The sequence below is a fragment of the Podarcis raffonei genome, chromosome 2 (assembly GCF_027172205.1).
Source record: "Podarcis raffonei isolate rPodRaf1 chromosome 2, rPodRaf1.pri, whole genome shotgun sequence".
In the NCBI taxonomy this organism is placed as follows: domain Eukaryota; kingdom Metazoa; phylum Chordata; class Lepidosauria; order Squamata; family Lacertidae; genus Podarcis; species Podarcis raffonei.
Genome location: NC_070603.1, coordinates 61,678,577 through 61,700,880, shown reverse-complemented (window position 1 = coordinate 61,700,880; position 22,304 = coordinate 61,678,577). Strand labels below are relative to the sequence as shown.

The 22,304-nt window shown below is 39.9% G+C and overlaps 1 protein-coding gene across 3 annotated transcripts; it reads left to right on the top strand.

Moving 5' to 3' along the window:
- Nucleotides 1-1,101: 1,101 nt before the first annotated feature.
- Nucleotides 1,102-15,632, top strand: LOC128407917 (dual specificity protein kinase CLK4-like). Of its 3 annotated transcripts, XM_053376932.1 has the most exons (13): nucleotides 1,102-1,195; nucleotides 6,879-7,030; nucleotides 8,593-8,812; nucleotides 9,942-10,029; nucleotides 10,397-10,463; nucleotides 11,019-11,135; nucleotides 11,234-11,400; nucleotides 11,502-11,596; nucleotides 12,281-12,410; nucleotides 12,672-12,754; nucleotides 14,001-14,080; nucleotides 15,108-15,195; nucleotides 15,275-15,632. In XM_053376932.1, the coding sequence occupies exons 2-13, from the start codon at nucleotides 6,879-6,881 to the stop codon at nucleotides 15,413-15,415; spliced, it is 1,428 nt and encodes a 475-aa protein (XP_053232907.1). In that variant the 5' UTR covers nucleotides 1,102-1,195; the 3' UTR covers nucleotides 15,416-15,632. The 3 variants fall into 3 exon arrangements, with proteins under 3 accessions (XP_053232907.1, XP_053232908.1, XP_053232910.1); XM_053376933.1 differs by lacking the exon at nucleotides 1,102-1,195 and having other exon boundaries at nucleotides 5,941-7,030; nucleotides 8,596-8,812; XM_053376935.1 differs by lacking the exons at nucleotides 1,102-1,195; nucleotides 6,879-7,030; nucleotides 9,942-10,029 and having other exon boundaries at nucleotides 8,708-8,812.
- The last annotated feature ends 6,672 nt before the right edge of the window (nucleotides 15,633-22,304 follow it).

Below are 22,304 nucleotides of genomic sequence, written 5' to 3'. Positions count from 1 at the left end.
TATTAGCAGTATGTTACTTTCACCCGTGACCACCTCCAGCCTAGATATACCGGTAAATCTAATTTCAAATGTGAATGCAAAACTCAATTTCCCTATCCTCTACGCAAAATAACCTCCCAAACCGAGTATTCCTCCAAACATTCAAAAGTTCACTTCCAACCACTTATTTCTCCCCAGTCGTGCAATCTTGAACAGCACTCACTAGGTAGATAAGTCCCCATTAGATCACTAGGGCTTACACCCGAGGAAGAGTGCGTAAAATCGGGCTGCAACTGCGAGCACAGCAGACGGATGAGTTGGGAAAGAGGAGCTTGCTGCTCCTGACATCCAGAGCAAGCCTAAGCATGTTTGCTCAGACGTAGGTCCTACTAGATTCAGTGGCGCTTACTTACTCCCAAGTAAGCAAGGCTGTTCTCATCCCCACCACCATCACTCGTCTAGCCAACTTCTGTCTGTCCTCCCAGCAGCAGTCCCGCTGTGGGCGGGGCCTCAGCTGGAATGAAAACGCAGAATCTACATTCCCCGCGCCAATCCCGCTCTATATAGAGATAGGAAACTATAGAGGAGAAAATCCCATTGTCAGGAGACAGTTTTCAGGTTGCATTTCATGCTGTTTCGAATTCACAGGGCTGGAGTGCAGAACCTCGCAAGATCTTAAAGAAGCGTGACTCCCTCCCCGCCACTTCAAACAACAGCAAAACCCCAAAAGGTAGCATCAGAAACAGAGGACCCCCCCTTTCAAAAGTTGGGAACGTAAGAGCCCTGAGGTCAAAGGCTTATATAAAATCCCAACCAGTGGCCAACAACTAGATGCCTTCGATAGCAACAACAACATTTATACCCCGCCTATCTGGCTGCTTTCCACTAGCCATTCTGGAGCGCTTAGAGCGCTTATATATATATATGACCCGCGCACAGGAGAAGCGCTATTTTTGGCGCTGCTTTCTGCCGCAGCTGCTGATACAAACCAGAAACAAAAAGCGTAGTTCACAGCCCACGCAGAAGTCGGGCATTGTTTGCGTGTGTCCGCGCGCCTCTATTATTATAAGTCTATGCATCAGCACGTGTGACGCAACCCCGCAATGACGGGCGTGGCTAGGGAGAAGGAGAGGGAGAGGGAGAGCAGGGAAGCCGCCATTTTGTTTGTTTGCAGACGGAAGAAGACACGTTTATCCTTCGCAGCTCGCCGTTGAGCGTAAGTGGCGGAGAGACGGGAAGCGGCCTGTTTCTCTCTCTCTCTCTCTCTCTCTCTCTCTCGTTAGGCCTTTTGTAGAGGCGGGAAACCAGGTCCTTTGTTTTGCTCTGTGGAGCTTCAATTCCTCTCAAACCCCCCCCCCGACAGTCGTTGGGATATAGAGAGTAGGAGGATGCAAGGTAGGGAATAATTTTTTACGCGTTAAAAGGGTGCTTTTTTAAAAAAAGACCTCGCTTGGAGGGGCGGTTTTGAGCTTCGGAGACGGAGGCCTCCAGCACTTCCTAACATGTAAACCTTTCCCTCACCCCCTGGACTTGTGCAGCCTGAGGTGGGAGGGGCGTAGGTGGGTGGGCAGGGCCGGATTTAGGTTTGATGAGGCCCTAGGCGACTGAAGGTGATGGGGCCCTTTATATGTCCAGCTGTCCTTTGTCAACAACAAATTGTCGCTGTTTTTTGTGTTGAATATATGCTATATGGTAATTTATGGACCTAGTAGGTATCTAAAGCCATTTGCACATAACAAAATATGTGATATTTTAGGGAGCAGGCTAACAGGTGGGGCCCATTACTTACATCATAGGAGCCTACACAACACAAAACACTGTTGCTGTATGTAGGTTTTATTTTATTTGTTTTTTATCTTATATTTTGGAAATGTACATCTAGTTTAAATTTTTGGGCGGCCCCCAAGAGAGTGGGGCCCTAAGCTATAGTTTGTGTAGCTTATAGGTAAATCTGGCACTGGGCAGGGGGGAAGGACCCTTAAGCAGGAGAGCCTGAAGTCCCTCTCCTGATGAAATGTCAGCTCTCCTTGGATTGGGGACAGCGGTCTCTTCCATGCGGTAGGATGCAAGCGTGGCTTCCAGAGAGTGGCAAAGCCCAGCATTTCTAGTTTTAGAATTAAGCCTTACCACGAAGAAGCAACACTTCTTATAGCTAATGCATATTTTACACAGACAGCCTTGATGGAAGCATTGGGTTCAGGGTGCACACAGAATAAAACACCCAATTAGCTTTGGAATAGAAAGCATGTTTTGTTTCATAAACGTTGACGGATGTGACAGTTCAATCCGAGTGTTTAGACATGCGGAGCTTACCGTTAGAATTAATTTTAAAACATCCTGGAAGTGCAAACGAATAACTTTCTGACTATGGGAGAATACCTTTCATGCACCAAGCGATCGTGGGTGCAGAAATGTAGGCTTGGGGGTGGTGTCATTTTGCAGGCCATCTAGTCCAGCCTACTGCTTCATGCAGGAAATTGAGTCCCAGAGCATTCTTAGTTGATAGCTGCACAGGTTATGTCTCAATCCATTTGGGATTAGTGGAGATACCATTCAGATCCAGTGTTGGCTCCAGGCTTGAGAACGGCCCTCTTTTTATTTTAGAAATTCACCGACCAATTTTGAAACAGTCCTCCAAGAAGTTGGAGAATTTGTAGCTTTCTTGGCACCGCAGATATTCCAGGCTTGATGGGCTTATTGCATCACTATCTGCTTCACACTCTTCTCGTGCCATTTTGAGTAACCCCAACAGCTCTTCCCTCCCCAACTCAATGTAAGCTGAAATGGCTATTTAAATGAGAGTCCAATTAACCAAAATACAGGAGCTCAAATAAAAGTGTCAGTCAAAAGTGTCAGTCTCTTCCAACTCTATGATTCTATGATTCTAAAATTTTTCATCCTGGTGGGAATGGAAATTTGGTTACTCAGGTAAACAGCAGAGGGTAGGGAATTGAAGTCAACCACATGAACAGGGATTTTTGTTGTTGTTGTTGTCTTTAAAGTATGCCCCCCCCTTCTTTTTAGTATGTCCCACTTTTTAGAACAGGTTGTGGAGTTATATTGGATGGAATATTATACTCCGGTAATATTTTGATACATATTTAATTAATGTCCTGTATGGATATTTTAATCATGGAAAGCTGACACAAATTATGATTGAGTTTGATTTGTTTGTGTCCATAACTGCTGAAGTCTTGAGCGCTCTGCCTATGAGAAGACCTATTTTATTTATTCAAATATTTTTATGGTGCTTTCAGTTCCAATATGCTTGAACTTTTCAGGTTTTATATAGATCTGTAATATAATATTGAGAGCTAACAGATGATGAAATGTTATCCAGCAAGGTAGGATTTAAGTTACACAGCTAACCTTCAAATGACTAATGCACAGTGAAACCTTAAAGCGTATACCGTATTTTTCGCTCCATAAGACACATTTTTTCCTCCTAAAAAGTAAGGGGAAATGTGTGGGCGTCTTATGGAGCGAATGCAGGCGGGAGAAGCAGCTCTTGCTGACTTTTTGGCGAGGTGGAAGAAGGGACCGTCCCTCCTTCCGGCTCATTGGAAAGCCAGCAAGAGCTGCGTCGAGCGTGTCTGCCGCTCTTGCTGGCTTTTTGGTAAGGTGGAAGAAGGGACTGACAGGCTGACTGTAATTCAAGCAAAGGGAGAGCCGTTTACACGTGTGTAAGTAGCTCTTACTCTGCTTGCTTTACAATGAGCTGGAAGGAGGGGCAAAGGGCAGCCCCTTCCACCCCTCCCCCCAGCTGACTGTACCGTAATTCAAGCAAAGGGAGAGCAGCTTACAGGGCTTCTGCCCCAGTGTCTCCTCCTCCTCCTCTTTTTGCTCCTGTTCCAGCAAGGCAAGGCAGCTGCCCACTACAAGCATGCACAAATGTGAACTCTCCCTCCCTCTTCCAACTTCAATAAAATATTGGGGGAGCAGGTAAGCCCCACCTCACATACCGCAATTCAGCCTTTCTCAACCTGTGGGTCCCCAGATGTTGTTGAACTACAACTCCCATTGCCCCTAGGTACAAGGCCAGAGCTCAGGGAAGATGGGAGTTGAGGGATGATGGGAGTTGTAGTCCAATAACATCTGGGGACCCACAGGTTGAGAACTACTGCGGTCTTAAGACAAAGTGCATGCACACTATATGAATAACTGCCCATCAACATTGGGGGGGCGACTCCCTCAAATATTTAATGGGGGGGGGAGCGAAGGCACCTAGGCCTCTAGGAGTTGGCTTCTATGCTTAGGACAATTCAAGAAAGTGATGCATATGCTATAATATCAATAAACTTTTAGGGTGATACTGTAATTTTTTTTATACAGACTGTATGTTGGCTATGTTTACTGTGATGCCATTAGTTAAAGGTATGGTCAGCACTCAGTGGTAAACATTGGAGAAACCGTACATTACTGACAGTTTGTACATCACTGTATTTTCTTGCAGAAAACCTCCCCCATTCTGATAAGGATGATAAAGCAGAAAAGACTAGCATATAAAATTCCTTTTAAACTAGAGGTAGTAAAATATGCTAAGGAGCATGGAAACAGAGCAGCGGAGAGACATTTTGGGTCACCTCCAACTGAAAAAATGATAAGAGAATGGAGGAAGCAGGAGGATCAGCTGCAAAAAGCAGATAAAAGTAAGCACACTTTTCGTGGAAATGCTGCAAAGAGGCCTCAGTTGGACGTGGCCATGAAAGAATGGATCAAAAATCACCGGAAGAATGGCATCGCAGTCTCTACAAAAATGATAATATATGAAGCCAAACGCATTGCTGTAGAGAAAGGCATTCACGATTTTACTGGATCACCATCATGGTGCTACAGATTTATGAAGCAATGTGGCCTTGCTATGTGCACCAAAACTAGAATTGCACAAAAAATGCCAGAAGAATATGAATCTAAGATTCTGTCTTTTCATAAATTTGTAATTGATGCTAGGAAGAGAAATGGATTTGAAATTGGCCAGATTTGGAATATGGATGAAGTCCCGCTAATCTTTGATGTGCCATCTAATAGGACTGTTGATCTGAAAGATACCAAAACTATCGCCGTGAAAACCTCAGGACGTGAGAAAACCTATTGCACAGTTGTGTTGTCTTGCTGTGCAGACGGCACCAAATTGCCACCCATGTTAATTTTCAAAAGGAAAACATTTCCAGAAGAAGTGATTCCACGAGGAATTGTTGTACATGTTCATGAGAAAGGATGGATGGACGAAAATGGAATGAGAGTATGGGTTGAAAAAGTGTGGTCCAAACGTCCTGGAGGGCTTTTGAAAAAACCTGCCTTATTAGTACTTGACCAGTTTAGCGCACATATTAGCGAAATTACAAAAAAGTGCTTTAAAGAAGTGAAGACTCATCTAGCTGTAATTCCTGGAGGTCTTACCAGCCAGTTGCAACCTCTTGACGTTTCCATCAACAAGCCATTTAAGGTCTTTATGCGAAAAGAGCGGAACAAATGGATGGCTGCTGGTAATCATGATCTGACACTTACTGGACGAATGAAGGGGCCCACTATCACTCAAGTTTGTGAATGGGTGAAAACATCATGGCACTCAGTAAAGGAGGAAATCGTTGTACAGTCATTCAAAAAATGTGGCATTAGCAATGCTTTGGATGGAAACGAAGATGGTATTTTATATGAAGATAGCGAAGAAAGTGATGTCAGTGATTGTGAGCAACTGGAGCTTCATAAATTCTGACTCTAGCACTGTTGAGTTCTTAGGGTTCAAAGAAGACTAGAAGAGTACCCGAACCTTAAAGTCTCTCTTCATTTGTTAATGAATGTGATGATGGTTCTTAATGCCACTGTTGACTGCTGTTCACTTTACATGGTTGTAATATGATTCTGATATACCAGTTGTTTATTAAATCGTTTAGTACAACATTTGATTCAGAATATTTTTTTCTTGTTTTCCTCCTCTAAAAACTAGGTGTATCTTATGGTCGGGTGTGTCTTATAGAGCGAAAAATATGGCAGCTTGATTCTTAAGAACAAATTAGTGTGGGAGGGTAGTTTCACAACCAATTTGACATATATATAGTATATCAATCATATTTAACAATGGATGAAGAAAATAGGTTTTCATCCATAAGTATTTCTATTCATAAAACATAATGGGGTAGGATATGCAGTTCCATATCTTAAATACTCTTGGTTCTATCCTCTAAGTATATATTTCTAGTCCTTGTGATTGCAAAGTTTGAAATACACTAATCTTGATTGTTTTGTACAGTGGTACCTCTGGTTGCGAACGGGATCCGTTCCGGAGCCCCGTTTCCAACATGAGCAGAACGCAACGCACGTCTGCACGTGCATGGGTCGTGATTCGCCGCTTATGCGCGTGCACATGGCGTCATTTTGCACGTCTGCGCATGTGCGAGCGGTGAAACCTGGAAGTAACCCTTTCCAGTACTTCTGGGTCGCCGTGGGACGTATCTTGAAAGAATGTACAATGAAGCGGACGTAACGAGGTATGACTGTATATTCGTTGGTCTTGCCTTATGAGATAGATAATGTAACCTAGGTCCAAGTGAAACAAGGGCAGGGATACCAGAGCAACAAGATGGGGCAGCTGAAAATAGTCTGTATTGATGATATATTCTCACCCCACACTTGTTTTATTTCTTCACATTTTCAGTTGTAAATGCCTTTCACAGACTAAAGTTATTTCACAACCCAATCTCTGTATGTTCACTCAGAAGCCCCTTCCACTGTGTACTGTGGGACCTACTCCCAAGTAAGTGTGCACAGGTGTGTGCTATCTAGGCGTTAGCCCTGTTTAACATCTAAATAAACACGTGCAGGAGGGGGTTGTTAATCTCTCATCTTTATTTTCTCATTGAAATGTAACCTTTTTGCTTTGGTATATTTTCCTGTGTTAGATGAAGCACTCAAAGCCAACGCAGTGCTCTGGGCAGGGTGAAAGAAGGAGCTGGGATGAAGAAAAGAGCACACATAGCCAAAAGCGCAGGCGGAAGTCACATAGCAGTGAAAGAGAAGGCAGATACTATAAATCACTTAAAAGTGCCAACAGGTAAATGACTCTTGACTTAATGATCATCTAACTAGATGTAACTTAAATCTTTTATTGATTTACATTTGTCGTTTTTAAGTTTTCATATTGCAGTTACAATCAAGAATTTTTCACTGGTAGTTCACTTAAAAATAAATAATAGTTGCTGTGATGTTAATCATTATTTCTTTCAGCTTGAGAGTATGGAAATGAGCAAAAGCTTTTAAAGCACTATTTAAGAAGGTAATTGTGGTCCAGATTGCTTTCAGATATATCTCTGTGTGCACACACATATGTGTAGTTATGTGTATATGTAGACAGTACCGTATTAATACATCAGTATATACATATAAATGAAATAAGATTCTTTTCTAATCCATGCTTTCTCCCTCCATGCTTTCTGCCTGAAATTGCTGCAGCCATCTCTCTTGCTCACTGATTTGTCTGATCTGTCTCCCTCCCCCAGTGATTTCTGCCCACCAGCAAAACACAAATAAGGAAGTGGGCAGACTCTCGTTTGGTTATCTGATTCAGCTATTTGTGTAGTGAGGTTTTGATATAATACTTTGTGTTTGGATAAGTTGAGATTTTGGAGAAAGTGTTTCAATAGTGGGACCTTTATATTTACTGATATAAATAAAAGTCCAATTTGACTCGTGACTTGTTTTCTGTACTGCTTTGTATGGGTTTCTGAAATCAGGCCCTTTGAATTGGTAGTTATTTTGCTCTAGGCCTTCACTATTCACCTAGCTCTTGACTGTTTTTAGTTTTGAAGGTAACTTCATGAGATTTAGCAAGTGAGATAGAGCAAGGCTGATGAATAATAAAGCTGTCCTGAGAAAGCAGTCATTGCCTTTGAAGAAGAGGCAATTCATGACTTTCTTGTGAATCCAAGTGATGCATTGAATTAGTGATTTTCCTTTTGGGAGCACTCCATACTTGCACAAGTTATTTAAACGCAGGTTTTCATATTGTTGCAATGTACATGGGAAAGTTTACTAGACTTTCTTGAAAATCTAGCAGGAAGGGTGTAATTCTTGTGATGAGCTCAAGATAATAAGTGTCTGTGATGGGATGATGAGCTGCTTGTGCGTGAAATTCCTAGTCCCTCAGAGTTTGGCTCAGTCCACAAACCTCTGTCTGTAACGGAGCTCCTTAAGCATGGCTCCGTTAGTCGCTTGTAAAATCCTACAGTGGGCGTTTACGGAATTTCTTCCAGCATAAAAGCTCCTTAACGGAAACGCGCCTTCTGGACTCTCGGCGTGACAGTTTCCGACGAGGAGTGGGTGTCCCTATAGGAGGTCCTGAAACCTCCCCACTGTTTTCGCTGGAAGTGTCTCTGAGCCATCCCTCCGCCTCACTTTCCCTTGGAACTCCTTCTCTCCCCCTGCTGGTTCCCTCCTCAGCTAATAAGTCTCTCCCAACCTCTGTGAGCCCTTTCACCTCCTGTGCTTCCGATGGCAGTTCCCTGACAGTGTCTTAGTATACTTTTAATTCATTTACATTTTGATGGTGGGTAGATTTATCTTTCAACAAGATTTTTTTAAAAAAAAGTTGAAAAAATAATTTTTATTTCTTTTCAGCAGTTACTTGGAAGATAGATCCATAACTAAGAGAGACCGTCATGACCGAAGATATGTTGAGGAGTATATAAATGACTTCCGTGATGTAGATGACTATAAGCATTGCAGAGAGTATGAAAAGAGTCGCCAACATCATTTTAGCAAATCCTCTGGTCAAAGTGGGAAAAGTAGTCATAAAAGAAAGCATAAGAAACATGACCCCCATGACAGCTTGTGTTCGGTATGCATACTTTAAAAATGTATTAACAATGTATTAGTGTTTTAAGTTTCTTCACGGAGTATCAGATTCTCTGAGTATCAATATTTAAAAAGTTTCAGTTACCTGAGCTACAATTAAACCTGGGTTCTCTTAATCTGCTGTAAATATATACATAGCATGTATTCAGACATTTGAAAATGTTTACATAGTGAGTGGTGCCAACCACATGAGTTTTTGTCTGAAGCTTTCAGAAACTTGAATGATTTCTTAGTTGAGCTGGTAGAGAGAAGCAGTCAAGTGCTGTTCTCATTTGAATGAGTTTTATATCCTTTTGAAGCCACTCTTTCCATCCCATTTCCAAAGACACAGAAGGTATTAATTTACATGGAATTAGGCTGTGAAAAAAGTCTAATGAATTCAGCATGTTTCTATTCAGTAGTTTAGTTCAGTCCCATGCAAATTTTGATCATTCACTGATCTGTCAGAAAGCATTCCCTCTACCAATTAGCAAGGAAAGGAGTTTGGATTTTCCAGAAACAGTATGACACTGCTGATGTCTACATTCAAATTTAGGATTATTATGGTTTAAATAGTATTTGTACTTCTGAATCAATACACTCAGAATATTAGATTGTAGACTGCATTTCATGAATTATGAATATTTTCCCTTTAGCTTTTTGAAATATGGAAGAAAAAAATTAATTGCTTTGAAGTTCTGCTTTTTTAATAATAATTATTTTTTTAAAATACTTTGCTAGATATTCAAGGAGATCAGACCTAGTTATGATTTCAAAAAAGTAGACACAAATGACAATTTTTTTTCAAATAGCAAAAGTAAATATTTACATTGCAAATTTAAATTTTAGTCTTCAATTAATCCATAATTTGAGAAAAAAATTGTGTTGTGTTTCTGTTGTCTTACTACTCTTAAATATTTATCTGAAAATCTGTTCCTTGCCATGTTTTTCTTCTGTAACATAAACTGTGCCCTGTGAATTTCTGGGGACTGAATTTGAAATTGCTCCTGCCAACTGTTCGTGGCCTGGTGCGTAACTGAATGCCTGAATATCCCCGCTGAATGAATTGCGTATTCTACCCTGAATTCACTCTGATATATTGATTGGCTGGACGATCTTGGTGCCGTTTCCAGAAGAGTCACCGAAGGAAAAGATCCAGGAGTGTAGAGGATGAGGAGGGTCACCTGATCTGTCAAAGTGGAGACGTACTAAGAGCAAGATGTATAGAATATTTTTCAACCCTTTTTTTAAAAAATCAGCAAAAAAATCTGTTTAGACTAGTATGTTAGAAGAGGAGTAGGGGTGGGGTGGGGATAAAAAAAAAATCTTCATTGCCCTCTCTTTTCTTTTGTCTTTGTATTATTTTACATTTCTTTTCATTTCTGTATTCTTAAATATTGCTATTCAATGCTACAATAGTAAATGCAGCTTAAGTTTAGACTGATAGCTAGATAGCTGTTTCATGACACCTATCCAATAAAATAATGCTTTCAAAGGCAAACACTAAGTTAGTGTTTTTACTACGACATGCTTAACAATGTTAATCTTTGTTCAGCTACTTCAATAAAAGCTTTGGTTTATTTTTTAGATGAAATTATTTCAACTTTAGGGGAAGGTGCTTTTGGAAAAGTAGTAGAATGCATTGATCATCACATGTAAGTATGCAATGTTTTCAATAGTATCTCTGAAACAATTTTTTCCATCTGAAGGTAGAAATCCAATGTACATGCTATCCAATGTACATGAAGTTTTGTGAGACTTAAGAACAGAAAATTAGACAATAATATTTCTGTAATACAGTATTTTGAAATAAATAACAGGTGCATTTCAACAAACACACCATCCCCAGTAAGAAGCAGTTCTCCCCACCACCAGCTGTTTTTTCAACTCTCCTTGTGGGCATCTGGGTGCACCTGGCTTTAATTTGTGTAATGCAACTTTCAATCATACTTGGGCTAACAGTAGAAGTTATTTCATTCTTAACATTAATAATTAGATGGTCACTGCAGTTGCTATGTTCTTCTGTGAACGTGTACAACAAATAAAACGGATGATAGCACAAAGTTGTTAGCTTTTTTGTCTCAAAAATAAGTGTTATAATAAGTGTAAAATAACCATGATTTACCGATGCATCCAGTCTACAGTAGAATGCTTGACACTTGGTTGAAAATGGGCAAATTTAATTGACAGTATTTTACTTTATTCCATAGGAAAGGGATGCATGTAGCTATAAAAATTGTGAAAAGTGTTGGTAGATACCGAGAAGCAGCTCGTTCAGAAATTCAGGTATTGGAGCACTTAAATGCCTTGGATCCTGGCAGCAGATTGTAAGTATAAACTAGAATGAAAACATTATTTTAAACAGTATTCAATTACCAATTGTTTTTATTCAGTTATTGTTCTGGTTGCTTTCTTTTTTTTCTAGCTGTTGTGTACAGATGCTGGAATCGTTTGAACATCATGGCCATGTTTGCATTGTATTTGAGCTGCTGGGACTCAGTACTTATGACTTTATTAAAGAAAATAGCTTTTTGCCTTTTCCTATTGAACTTATTAGGAAGATGGCTTATCAGATTTGTCATTCTATAAACTGTAAGTACGTTTTAAATTTTAAAGAATTTTTCCATAACCTGAAATTATAGGCATTGATTTGAGTTTTGCGTTCCTACTTTCTCTCTCTCTTTTTTTGGCAGTCTTGCATCACAATAAGTTGACTCATACAGATCTGAAACCTGAAAATATTTTATTTGTAGAATCTGATTATATAGTAAAGTATAATTCTAAAATGGTAAGTTCACTTGCTTTAAGACTTCTTCCCAGTGGGCTGTTTCTACTTTTTTATGGTCAATACAATTTCATGCCATATACAATTTCTAAGTTTTGCTCGCATCAAGCAGCCTTTACCATAACACAAGATGTATTCAAGTGCATATTCAGGTATTCTACTTAAGTGCTTTGTGGCTGCTAAGACCAAAATCTATTGATAAATGATAGTAAAGGCCTTGAACAGAAGATCAGTCATTTTTTCACATTTATGTGAAGATGCAGCAGATGTGCTGATGACAAAGCAAACCAGTACTTGTACTACTAATTGTTATGTTGATGTGATTTCTCACAAGGCTTATGGATATAGTATAACTAAGGAACTGTGAAACTATGGATTTTTGAATTTCCTATGTAAAAATTAGTTCACCTAGGTTAGCTGTTGTATCATTGCTCTTAATATGAAAAGCATGGCTTGTTAAACTACATTTGCCTTAGGTAAGTATAGAGGCTTCCCCCACCCCCAAATAGGAAGAAGGAGAGTCAAGGGTATTACATTTTGCCAATTCCATGTGCATGAACAGTAGACACAGGACGGAGTTAATCTGCAGAAAGCATGGTTTGTTAAGTCTTTGTGATGAGAGCAGGTTAACAATGAGATTCAACTTCTTTTTAAAAATTAATGATGTTCATTTTGACTTTGTTACAGAGGCGGGATGAACGGACACTGAAAAATACAGATATTAAAATTGTAGACTTTGGAAGTGCAACATATGACAATGAACATCATAGCACTTTAGTGTCTACGAGGCACTACAGAGCACCTGAAGTTATATTAGGTTAGTAGAGAATTTTCCTGGAAATGTAACAATTCAATGAAACATATTTAAATAATATTTATATAATTTAAACATTTGAAAAATTACTTTTAATATTCATGTATAATATTACTGCTTAGTTGTGTTCCATAAAAGTGGAGGAAAATAGTAAATCTAAGAATGGTGGATGGTTTATGAAATAACCTCAAGATTGTTCAGGAGATGGCTTTCTAGTCTGGATTGAATTTTCAACTAACTAATGTTTTGTGAATTGTGTTATAGCCCTTGGGTGGTCCCAACCCTGTGATGTCTGGAGCATAGGATGCATTCTGATTGAATATTACCTTGGTTTTACAGTCTTTCAGGTATGTGTATGTCATTTTTATTTAGAACTTTTCACTTGAGTTACAGTTCAAAATCTGGTTTAAAATATATGTTAATGCTTTCATTTGATTTTTGGCATTTCTACAAGTATGTAGAGTTGAAATGCTCGAAATGTTAAATGTACCCTAGTCCTGCAAATGTTTCATAACACACTAACATTTAAAGACTTTGGCTGAGATTGTTTGGAGAACAAAGTTACTTTGTAAAATGTGTGGAAAGAGTTTGAGCTGCATCCATTAGAGCCACTCAGCTGACGGTAAGGTCTCCACCTGCAGATCAGGGAAGGAAGTTTTCAGCTCTTACCCCAGGGTCTCCCTTAAATCCTCCCCTGACAGTCCCCAAACCCTCTGGAGCAGATTTAGGGTGGGCTATGAAGTCAGAAGGGTGCAATCGCCAAAAATTGCACCCCTTTCTGTTCGGTTTAAGGAATCTGTACCATTAACTGAGTGTCACTGTTGGATACAATCCAATATATTTATGGTATACTTGTCGATAACATCTTTGGAGGGACTGCATGCTTTTTGGTATAATGTAGATCTGAAACTGCTGCACATTACTGGGGCTTCTATCATGCTTATGCCAGAATTCTATCTGTTATCAATTTTTATGGGCCAGAACAAGGATATGCTATTCAAGGACCTGCTGTTATTTCTGTTGGTCATTGCTAGACAAACAGTTGCTCAGCAGTAGAAGTTTCTGAACACTTGGGACTTGCTGTGTGTATTAGAAATGTCTGGTTGGTGGTGACAGCAGAAAAACTGACACATAAGAGACAAGGAAAAACCACAGCCCTTTTATGCCACTTGTTGGATATTTATTACATCTGCTTCTAGCAACAGCCTGCAAAAAACACAGTTTCAGTTAATTTCAGTTATTTGGGAAGTTTAATGTTTTTCTGACCTCATTTGAGACTTAATTACAAATTTCAATTCTCTGTATGATCTTGATTATACCAGTTCTTTTTTCTGTTTTCTTTATTCTGTATTCCTTGGTTTGTTTCCTTCTGGTGTTCCATAAAGCTGAAAACCTGAGCGGTGGGTGGGAATGTTATACTTAGAAGATTAACAACACTGAGTTAGAGGGGGAAAACAACGCCTCTATACTACTGTATAACTTTTTAAAATCATGTTTATGGGCAAAGTATATTTTGATTCTAACTTCAGCAGTTGGTAATGTGACAAAGAATAAATATTGCATACATTCAATTCCTGCCCCTCCCCTTTCCAGACACATGACAGTAAGGAACATCTGGCAATGATGGAGAGGATACTAGGACCTTTACCCACACACATGATTAAAAAATCAAGGTAAATTTATTTTAAATTGTATAAATGTTCTATACAAGTGGTTAAAAATATGCTGTTTTCTGTTTTTGTAAACTACTTAAGCATGAAGTTATAATTGTATATGCCACTTACACATTCTGCAGTTAAGAAATTAAACTGAACAAAAATTTCCATTTCATTGACTGTTGGAATTCTTACATGATTTTGTGATTGTTATTACATAAAAATGCTAAGAACAACAGGAGACACCAGTAGTTATTATGAAACAAGGGGAGTTGGTCTGTCCAATTGAAATTTATCACTTCAATCCTGTTGAGCTACAACATACATAATGGATCTGAATATGTACTCTGGGCTCTCCCTCTCTTTCTCCCCTGTATTTGAAATTCGCAGTTGATTTTAGCAGCAGCTGTTTAATTTCATTGTTTGACTTGTAGAGACCAAAGTGGTAGGGAAGCTCTCTCCCCCCCCCCCAACTGCTCTATATTAAGGTGCTGCTGGAGGATTTCTAGACCTTCCTCTTGGCTTCCTGAGGAGGAGAAACAGCAGAGTAAGACCACAGCAATCCATGAGTAAATAACAGAAGGGTGATGGGGAAGTGAGGAAATATGCTTAAGAGATGAAAGAGCACAGGGGAGCTTAGGTAAGAGACTTGCAAGGATGGACACCCATTCTTTGAAGCTTGCATTTAAGCTGCTAGATTTAAGACTGATATCCTATGTACACAGTAGAATACATCCACTGATCTCAGTGGGACCTGCTTCCAAGGACACGTGAGGTAGCAATGGCCACAAAGCTGACAGTGGTCAGATTGTTCAGAGGAAGAACTTTTGGAACCTTAGAAACTATTGTCGGGAAAAGATCTGATGAAGATTATACCTGTCAGGATGTGTAAAGGAAGTGGCCCAGAGCTCACAGAAATGGTGAGAGAAAGGAATCAAAGAGAATCAGCTGGAAATTAAAAATATCTCAAGGACAAGGGGAAGAAGGCTGCACTTCAACAACTAAAAAAGAAAGGATATATTTCATGCAGCTTTTTTGTATACAGGAAACGTTACTTCCACCATGACCAGTTGGACTGGGATGAACATAGTTCTGCAGGTCGCTATGTTAGGAGGCGGTGTAAACCACTAAAGGTAAGAGCACTATTTTCTTCCCTCTACTTGATTCTGGAATCCAAAGAGATGTATCTAAAGTTTCTTTCTCTTTTTCCAGGAATTCATGCACTGTCATGATAAAGACCATAAAAATCTTTTTGACCTTATTCGTAGGATGTTGGAGTATGACCCTGTCAAGAGAATTACTCTAGATGAAGCCCTGGAGCATCATTTTTTTGACCCTTTAAAAAATAGATAAACTCATTTGATCTATCTTCCTCCAAAGAGACGATAAGACTGTGTCAGTTAACAACATAATGTGAGAAGATGTAAATAATAAATTATTTTTTCAATTTATTTTGTAAATATTACCATAATTTTTTTGTATCGATGCTGTGGCTCTCTTGTTGAACAGTTGTGGTATTACTGATCATGGATGCATTAATGTACACATTAAATTTTTTCATTTTCTACAAGTGATTGCACTTTTTTTAATTGATATTTTGAAGACTGTAACATGGTTAAACATTGTTGGACCATTTTAGTACCGAGTGTTTTTGGGACTGAAGTCAGTGTTTGGTAAAGGTCCTTTTTTAGGCTCAATGTTTCCTTAAATTGTTGTGTTTAGGCAGGTTTAAAATTTTATTAACCTTTTAAAACACTACAGTATTTGAAATGAGATCTAGTTTGATTGCCTGCCTGCCATTTTATTTTTCAGAATATATTTACCAGCTATTTTAATTAATGAGTGCATTGTTTCCCCATTTTTATTAAGTTGATTTGTAAAATCTACTTTATTTCATTTGGGAGATATTAAAGACAGTTGAAAAGTAAAAGCATTGTATTAATTGGGTGAAATCCAGTGTTGTTCATGTGTGAGCATTCACACTTCCACTCATGTAATGGGACTTACCCTTTTTCTTCATGCCTACAGAATCAGCTCCACAGGAATCTGATCCTCTGGAGCAGATTTGGTGGGGTCAGCTGCAAGGGGGGGGGGAGGAAAGTCCAGTTGTGCAAGCAAAACTTCACTTGTCCACTGTTGGATTTCACCAGTTGTCCTTATGAATGTGATTGTTTATGGTAGGCAGATTGTGCTCTCGGTGCTTGAATATTGGGGGTGTGGATAAAAAGCCATGCTTTACCTTTGCCAAAAATTGCTAGATAATTCTACTTTCTGGTCTGCTAAAGAGACCAGAAATTGCAGCTAGCGATATTATTCACATTTTCATTATCAACTTTAAAGTAGCATGTGTCTCAGCATTGAATCTTTTAATATTATATTTAAGGTCTGTTACAGCATTTGGATTTATGTAATGAGCCTTGTAACATGATGTTTAACATCCTGTATAGTAACTTCAATCCAAGGAAAAGTAATAATAAATGTACTTACTACATGTATAGCCTGTTCTTCACCAAGATCAGTGTACATAGGATTCTTCTTATTCTCACAACAGTCCTGTGTGGTAGGATAGTCTGAGAGATGGCAACTAGCAGTCAATGATGTTAACAAAAGAAAATGTCAGGGAATATGTATTGTCACAATCCAGATAGGGTTGTCAAATCAGCCAATTTGCCCAGTCAAATGATATTATTTGGTTGTCACTGTGTTGGTGACAGCTTGTAGCAAGAATAAGAAGTGAGGAATTCTTTTCTCCAACCATGTAGAAGTCAGACGCGGCAAACCTAGAAGCACAGGAATACATCTCCTGCTGCCCACCTGCTATAATTACAATAATCTCCAACTAAAGAGGAAGACAAGTAGTCATCCCTGGGCAAAGGTGACCTATCAGTCAGTGGCTCCTCATTGCTGCAGGAACCGGCGAGCACACCTTTTGTTGATCTATCAAGCTCCAGTGAGGAGTTAGACTGATCTAAGAAAACAAAACTCAGTACAGTGGTACCTCGGGTTACATACACTTCAGGTTACATACGCTTCAGGTTACAGACTCCGCTAACCCAGAATTATTACCTCGGGTTAAGAACTTTGCTTCAGGATGAGAACAGAAATCATGCTCTGGCAGCGCGGCAGCAGCGGGAGGTCCCATTAGCTAAAGTGGTGCTTCAGGTTAAGTACAGACCTCCGGAACGAATTAAGTACTTAACCTGAGGTACCACTGTAGTGTTTGAAAATACTGAAAGTACTACATGGAGTAAAGTACAAGAGATGATGCTGCAAATGAGACAATGCATTTTGGGAAGTTATGAAAAGCCAAAAATCTAATTAGAGTGAGTTGGGTTTAAATGAAATGTAAACTAGTGGCAATGAAGCAGGTTTGCATAGTTGCATTCAGAGAACAAAACTTTGTTGCTCCTGCCTGAGATAAATGAAATAAAGAAGGAAACCAAATACAGAAGCCCTCAGAAGGGATTCAAATGGTTTTCATTTTGATAAGAATTTTTCAAAGTGAAATGGTGGAAAGAGCAGATTTCAAACTAATGAGCACGAGAAGCTAGCAGTGGTAAGTAAGCCAAGTTATTTCATATTTAGAAATGGGTATGATATTGAAGTAGGATAACTGAGCTGTCTTTGTAGGTTGGTAGTTTACATTTTAATTTAAGGTGGGGCATTTCATCCTGGTAAACAGCATAACATTTATATTTACTTAAGAGCCCAGGGCAAAGGAACATGTATTCTTCCAGATGTTGGGTTTCAGCTCTCATCTACCTCATCCAGCTTGGTCAGTGGTCAGGAATGATGGGAGTTCTCAGACAACATCATCTGGAAAATAATTCACAGGTTCCCTGCATTAGATGATCAGTCACTGGATATGTACCATGCCTTTTTGTTAACTGATCTATATAGAGCCTGATGGGTGGGGATCCCCAAATTTACAAATTTAGTCATTTACAAACACAGTTTGAGGCATCATTTAGGTGGAAGTATATTGCAAGTAAAAAGGTAGGATTATTACAGACTAAAAGTAAAAATACCCTGAGATTATTTTATATCCATTTATTCACTAAAGTCTATTTGGAAATGCTCTCCTTTTTGAATTTTTTAAGGTGTGTCTGCATGGAAAATAGAACATTGTAAGTGTTTTGGGGTTTTTTAGACTTAAACTGAATTACTAATACACATTTTAATTGGAAGTGCTTGAAGCAGGCGTGTACTGGCTGTTATGAGAGTGGTAATATCTCTGGTGGGTGACACAACATGCGCCTTCTGGGATAATTTGCCACCTTTGGTCCCTATCCTGTGCTCAAGTCTCCATGTGTGACAGTAATGCCACCCTGAGAAACGGCTTTGACAAGTCGGCTAAACTAGGTGAGGGTAGCCAGTGGGTCTGGTGAGGTGAGGTAGAGACTTCCCCTGCATGCAAAGACAGGCTCTGGTGGATTGAGCAGATGAGACCAATAGTGGGTCCAACGGTCAAGAAGACAGTTTCTGTGTGTGCTGTAGAGGGAAGTGAGGGGCAGATGGGGTTTGTTAACCTGGGAAAGTAGCCCATCTAGGAGAAGAAAAACACTGATCTTAAACCTTCACTGCCTTGTGGGACATCTTTGGGAGAAGAAAAGGCTGTGGAGGAAACCCTACACAAATCCAGAGTGAAGTCCCTAAAACGGTTGGATGGTGCCTTGTACGCCTCCTGAGAACTGCAGCCAAGCTGGTGCCAAATGTTTTGCTCTGTTTTATTTTGGGCCACATCAGCAAGGCCTTGTAGTCTGGACAGCCCAGGACTTCTATACACACTGCCCAGGTTTGTGCCCTGGAAAGATCACTTCGGAGCTGCTAACGCAGCCATTTGACTTCACCCCTGGAGGCACACTGTCTCTAGAAACATGGATACCAACAATAGCTTGAAGTGGACATGACAAGCGTCTTCTTGTAAAAATGAGTATCAATGGTCCTGTTTGGCAGTGTTCTATTTAAATATATTGATGTTTGTGGTATTAACTCTCAGAAATGGAGGGTAGGGGGTAGAGTTATAAGAATGTTTAGGAGTAGAGAATAAAAGACAAGATTTTTCTCAAGACATTTTGAACGTATTTGCAATTTGGGCATTCTTTTTCCACTAGGTGGCACTATATGCTAGTATTTAAACGCAATAAATTCTGAACTGTTACATTATTTTGCTTTCCATTTCCAGCCTTTCCTCTGAGGAGCTCAGGGTAGTGTACTTGCGGTCCTTCCACTTAACATTTTATCGTGCAAAACCTTGTGAGGCAGGTTAGACAGATGGTGACTGGCCCAAGGTCACCTTGTAAGGTTTATGACTGAGGATTTGAACCCTGGTCTTCCAAGTCCAACACACCCTAACCATTATATACAGGGTTTAGAACTGGGGCTAGCAGCCAACACAGAACCAGAGTTTTCTATTGCTATGTAGCCAGGATAGGAGTATATGTTAAGAGCTTCCATGCTGAGCTGCTGTCAGCAAGAGACTTAGGCCCCATCTCTACTATCCATTTGAAGCAGTACCATCCCTTCCCTCAAACGGAGGTTTCTTAAAGGTGCTGAGAATTGTTAGAAGACCCCATATTCCCCTCACAGAACCATAATTTAATCCTCCTTCCCAGGAAACTCTGGGAAGTGTAGTTCTCTGAGGGGAATAAGAGTATCCTAACAAGTCTCAGCACCCTTAACAAACCACAGTATGATGCAGCTTAAGTGCAGATGGGACCAAAGGTGCTAGAGTCTCACAATCTGCTTGAATGCCATTTCCTTTGTTTTCCTTTCCCTGAGTAGCCCACATAAAATAACGGGAAAATCCATAATTTCTGCATTGTGGTAACTGGGCAACTGCATGCTTCCCTTTCTTCCCCTCCCCAACAAAATGTACCAGTAAAGACATGCATCTCTTCAGATTGAACCTGAAGTAGAATGAATGAGTTGCTCTGGAATATTTGTTTTCAAGAGGGGTAGCTGTAGTAGTGTCTTATAGGAAAAACAATGAAAGAATTTCTACCTTAAAGACTTAACAAATGAAATGCAGAAAGTACAGGTGGTGATAACTGTGCTATTGACACTGACCATACACACAAAACCAACAAAAAAACAAAACTGACGATGAAGAACCTGTGGCAATCCATAAGTTGTTAGACTCCACATTCTATAAGCTCCACAGGTTCCCTATCCATGGTGTAATGGGTAATGTTAAAACAGCTTGGTTTGGCTTCCCCTTCAAGCTACCTGAAGAGTTCCCTGCATGTTTGTAGATTATCTAAAAACACTTTTTTGTGTGTGCCATGAACAAGTCAGATGAAGAGGAGCATTGCGAAAGAGAATCCCTTTCTCTCCCCCTCCCATCTTGGGTTTGTAGAATGGGATCTTTGGCATTTCCGAATTGTGTAACAGGAAATAAACCCACAAATTAGAATATGTTATGGGGACTTTGTGAATTAAAATGGTTAGGCATACCTGGGAATGTTATCAACGCACATTTAGATTTAAGGAACTTCCAGATGTTCGCTTTCGACTGTGCTTGTGCCAAACCAGGAAATGAAACAGGAAGTACCTCATAAAAGTGGTTTTTGTTATGCTGGTGGACTGTTGCTACCATTACTGGTTTTGGATGGCAGTTGCTATTTTGTTCCTCTGTCTTGATCCTGCCAATACTTTTTGTAGTAGAGGGCATCAACGCGAACCAGTTACCTACAGAGAATCACAATCTTAGCAAAAGACAGTACAGTGATACCTCGGGTTAAGTACTTAATTCGTTCCGGAGGTCCATACTTAACCTGAAACTGTTCTTAACCTGAAGCACCACTTTAGCTAATGGGGCCTCCTGCTGCAGGAGCACGATTTCTGTTCTGTTCTCAACCTGAAGCAAAGTTCTTAACCTGAAGCACTATTTCTGGGTTAGCGGAGTATGTAACCTGAAGCATATGTAACCTGAGGTACCACTGTAGATTAAAATTGCTACAATTCTGCACATGTTGAACAGCCGCAGAATTAAAAGTATAACAGTTGAATGTGGTTTTATATTGTTTTCAGTTTCATTTTACATTACAGTCAAACCTTGGTTGTCAAGCATAATCCATTCCGGAAGCCCATTTGGCTTCCGAAATGTTGGCTTCTGATTAGCTACAGGAGCTTCCTGCACTCAGTAGAAGCCACGTTGGACGTTTGGCTTCTGGAAAACGTTTGAAAATCGGAGCATTTACTTCCAGGTTTTTGGTGTTTGGGAGCAGAAACGTTCCAAAACAGAGGCGTTTGGGGACCGAGGTTTGACTGTATTTGTTTTTTAGACTGTAAGCCGCCTAGAGATGAAAAGTCGGCCATCATTCATTTGATGGTTTTTCTGCAACAACAATATTTACAGAATAGGTGCATGTTCTTAGTAGCCTGGACAGAGCTGATCAGGAACATGCTCTAAGAACAGAGGGAGAACTTGTTTTTTCTAAGAACACTTGGTTTGCCCTTAGGCACAGAGATTTGATTATGTCAATGTCCCATGAAGCACAATCCTAAGTATTTTTATTCAAAAGCAAGCATCAGAATTTAATGGGGCTTACTTCCAATTAAATGTAAACTTTATTTATTTTTAATATGTTTAATATGTTAAATTTATTTATTTTTAATATGTTGGCTTTCAGAGATTACCCTTCCCAAGCAGGAAGCCAATATTACAGTTCTGAAACATGAAAAAAACGATAACCAACTGTTGCTGGCATCTGTCTGTCTCAAGATACAATCTGTGTGCCTCTGGGGGGTGAACTCAAACTGCTGTGTTAGCAGCACTGAAGTGATCTCCCCTGGGCAGTGTGTGTGGAGGTCCTGGGCTGCCCAGATGACAAGATCCCCCTCTCAGCCTCACTGATGTAGGCTAAAGGAAAGCAGAGCAATATGTTTGGCACCAGCATGGCTGTAGGAATTGCTGGATGGAGACGTACAAGGCACTATCCAGCCGTCTTAGGGACTTCACTCTGAATTTGTGCAGGGTTTACTCCTTCATCTTTTCTTTTCCCAAAGATATCCTGCAAGACAGCAGAGGTTTAGAATCAGAGTTTTCCTTCTAGATGGGCTACCTTCCCAGGGATGGGGTGTATAAACAACTAAGATACCCCAAAAGATTATAACATCAGTTGTTAAACTCGTCAGAAAAACAGCATCAACAGGTTTCTGAAAAGCAGCAAAGCAGACATCAAAACAGGAGCAGTTAAGTATAAAGCAAGTGCAACAGAACTTCCTCCCCTGCCCCATG

What these genes read in the sequence shown, in the direction of transcription:
- LOC128407917 (XM_053376932.1), top strand. Translation starts at nt 6,879, where the DNA reads ATGAAGCACTCAAAGCCAACGCAGTGCTCTGGGCAGGGTGAAAGAAGG. An exon ending in TCACTTAAAAGTGCCAACAG is followed by an intron (nt 7,031 to 8,592) that starts GTAAATGACTCT and finishes ATTTCTTTTCAG; the next exon opens with CAGTTACTTGGAAGATAGAT. An exon ending in AGCACCTGAAGTTATATTAG is followed by an intron (nt 12,411 to 12,671) that starts GTTAGTAGAGAA and finishes ATTGTGTTATAG; the next exon opens with CCCTTGGGTGGTCCCAACCC.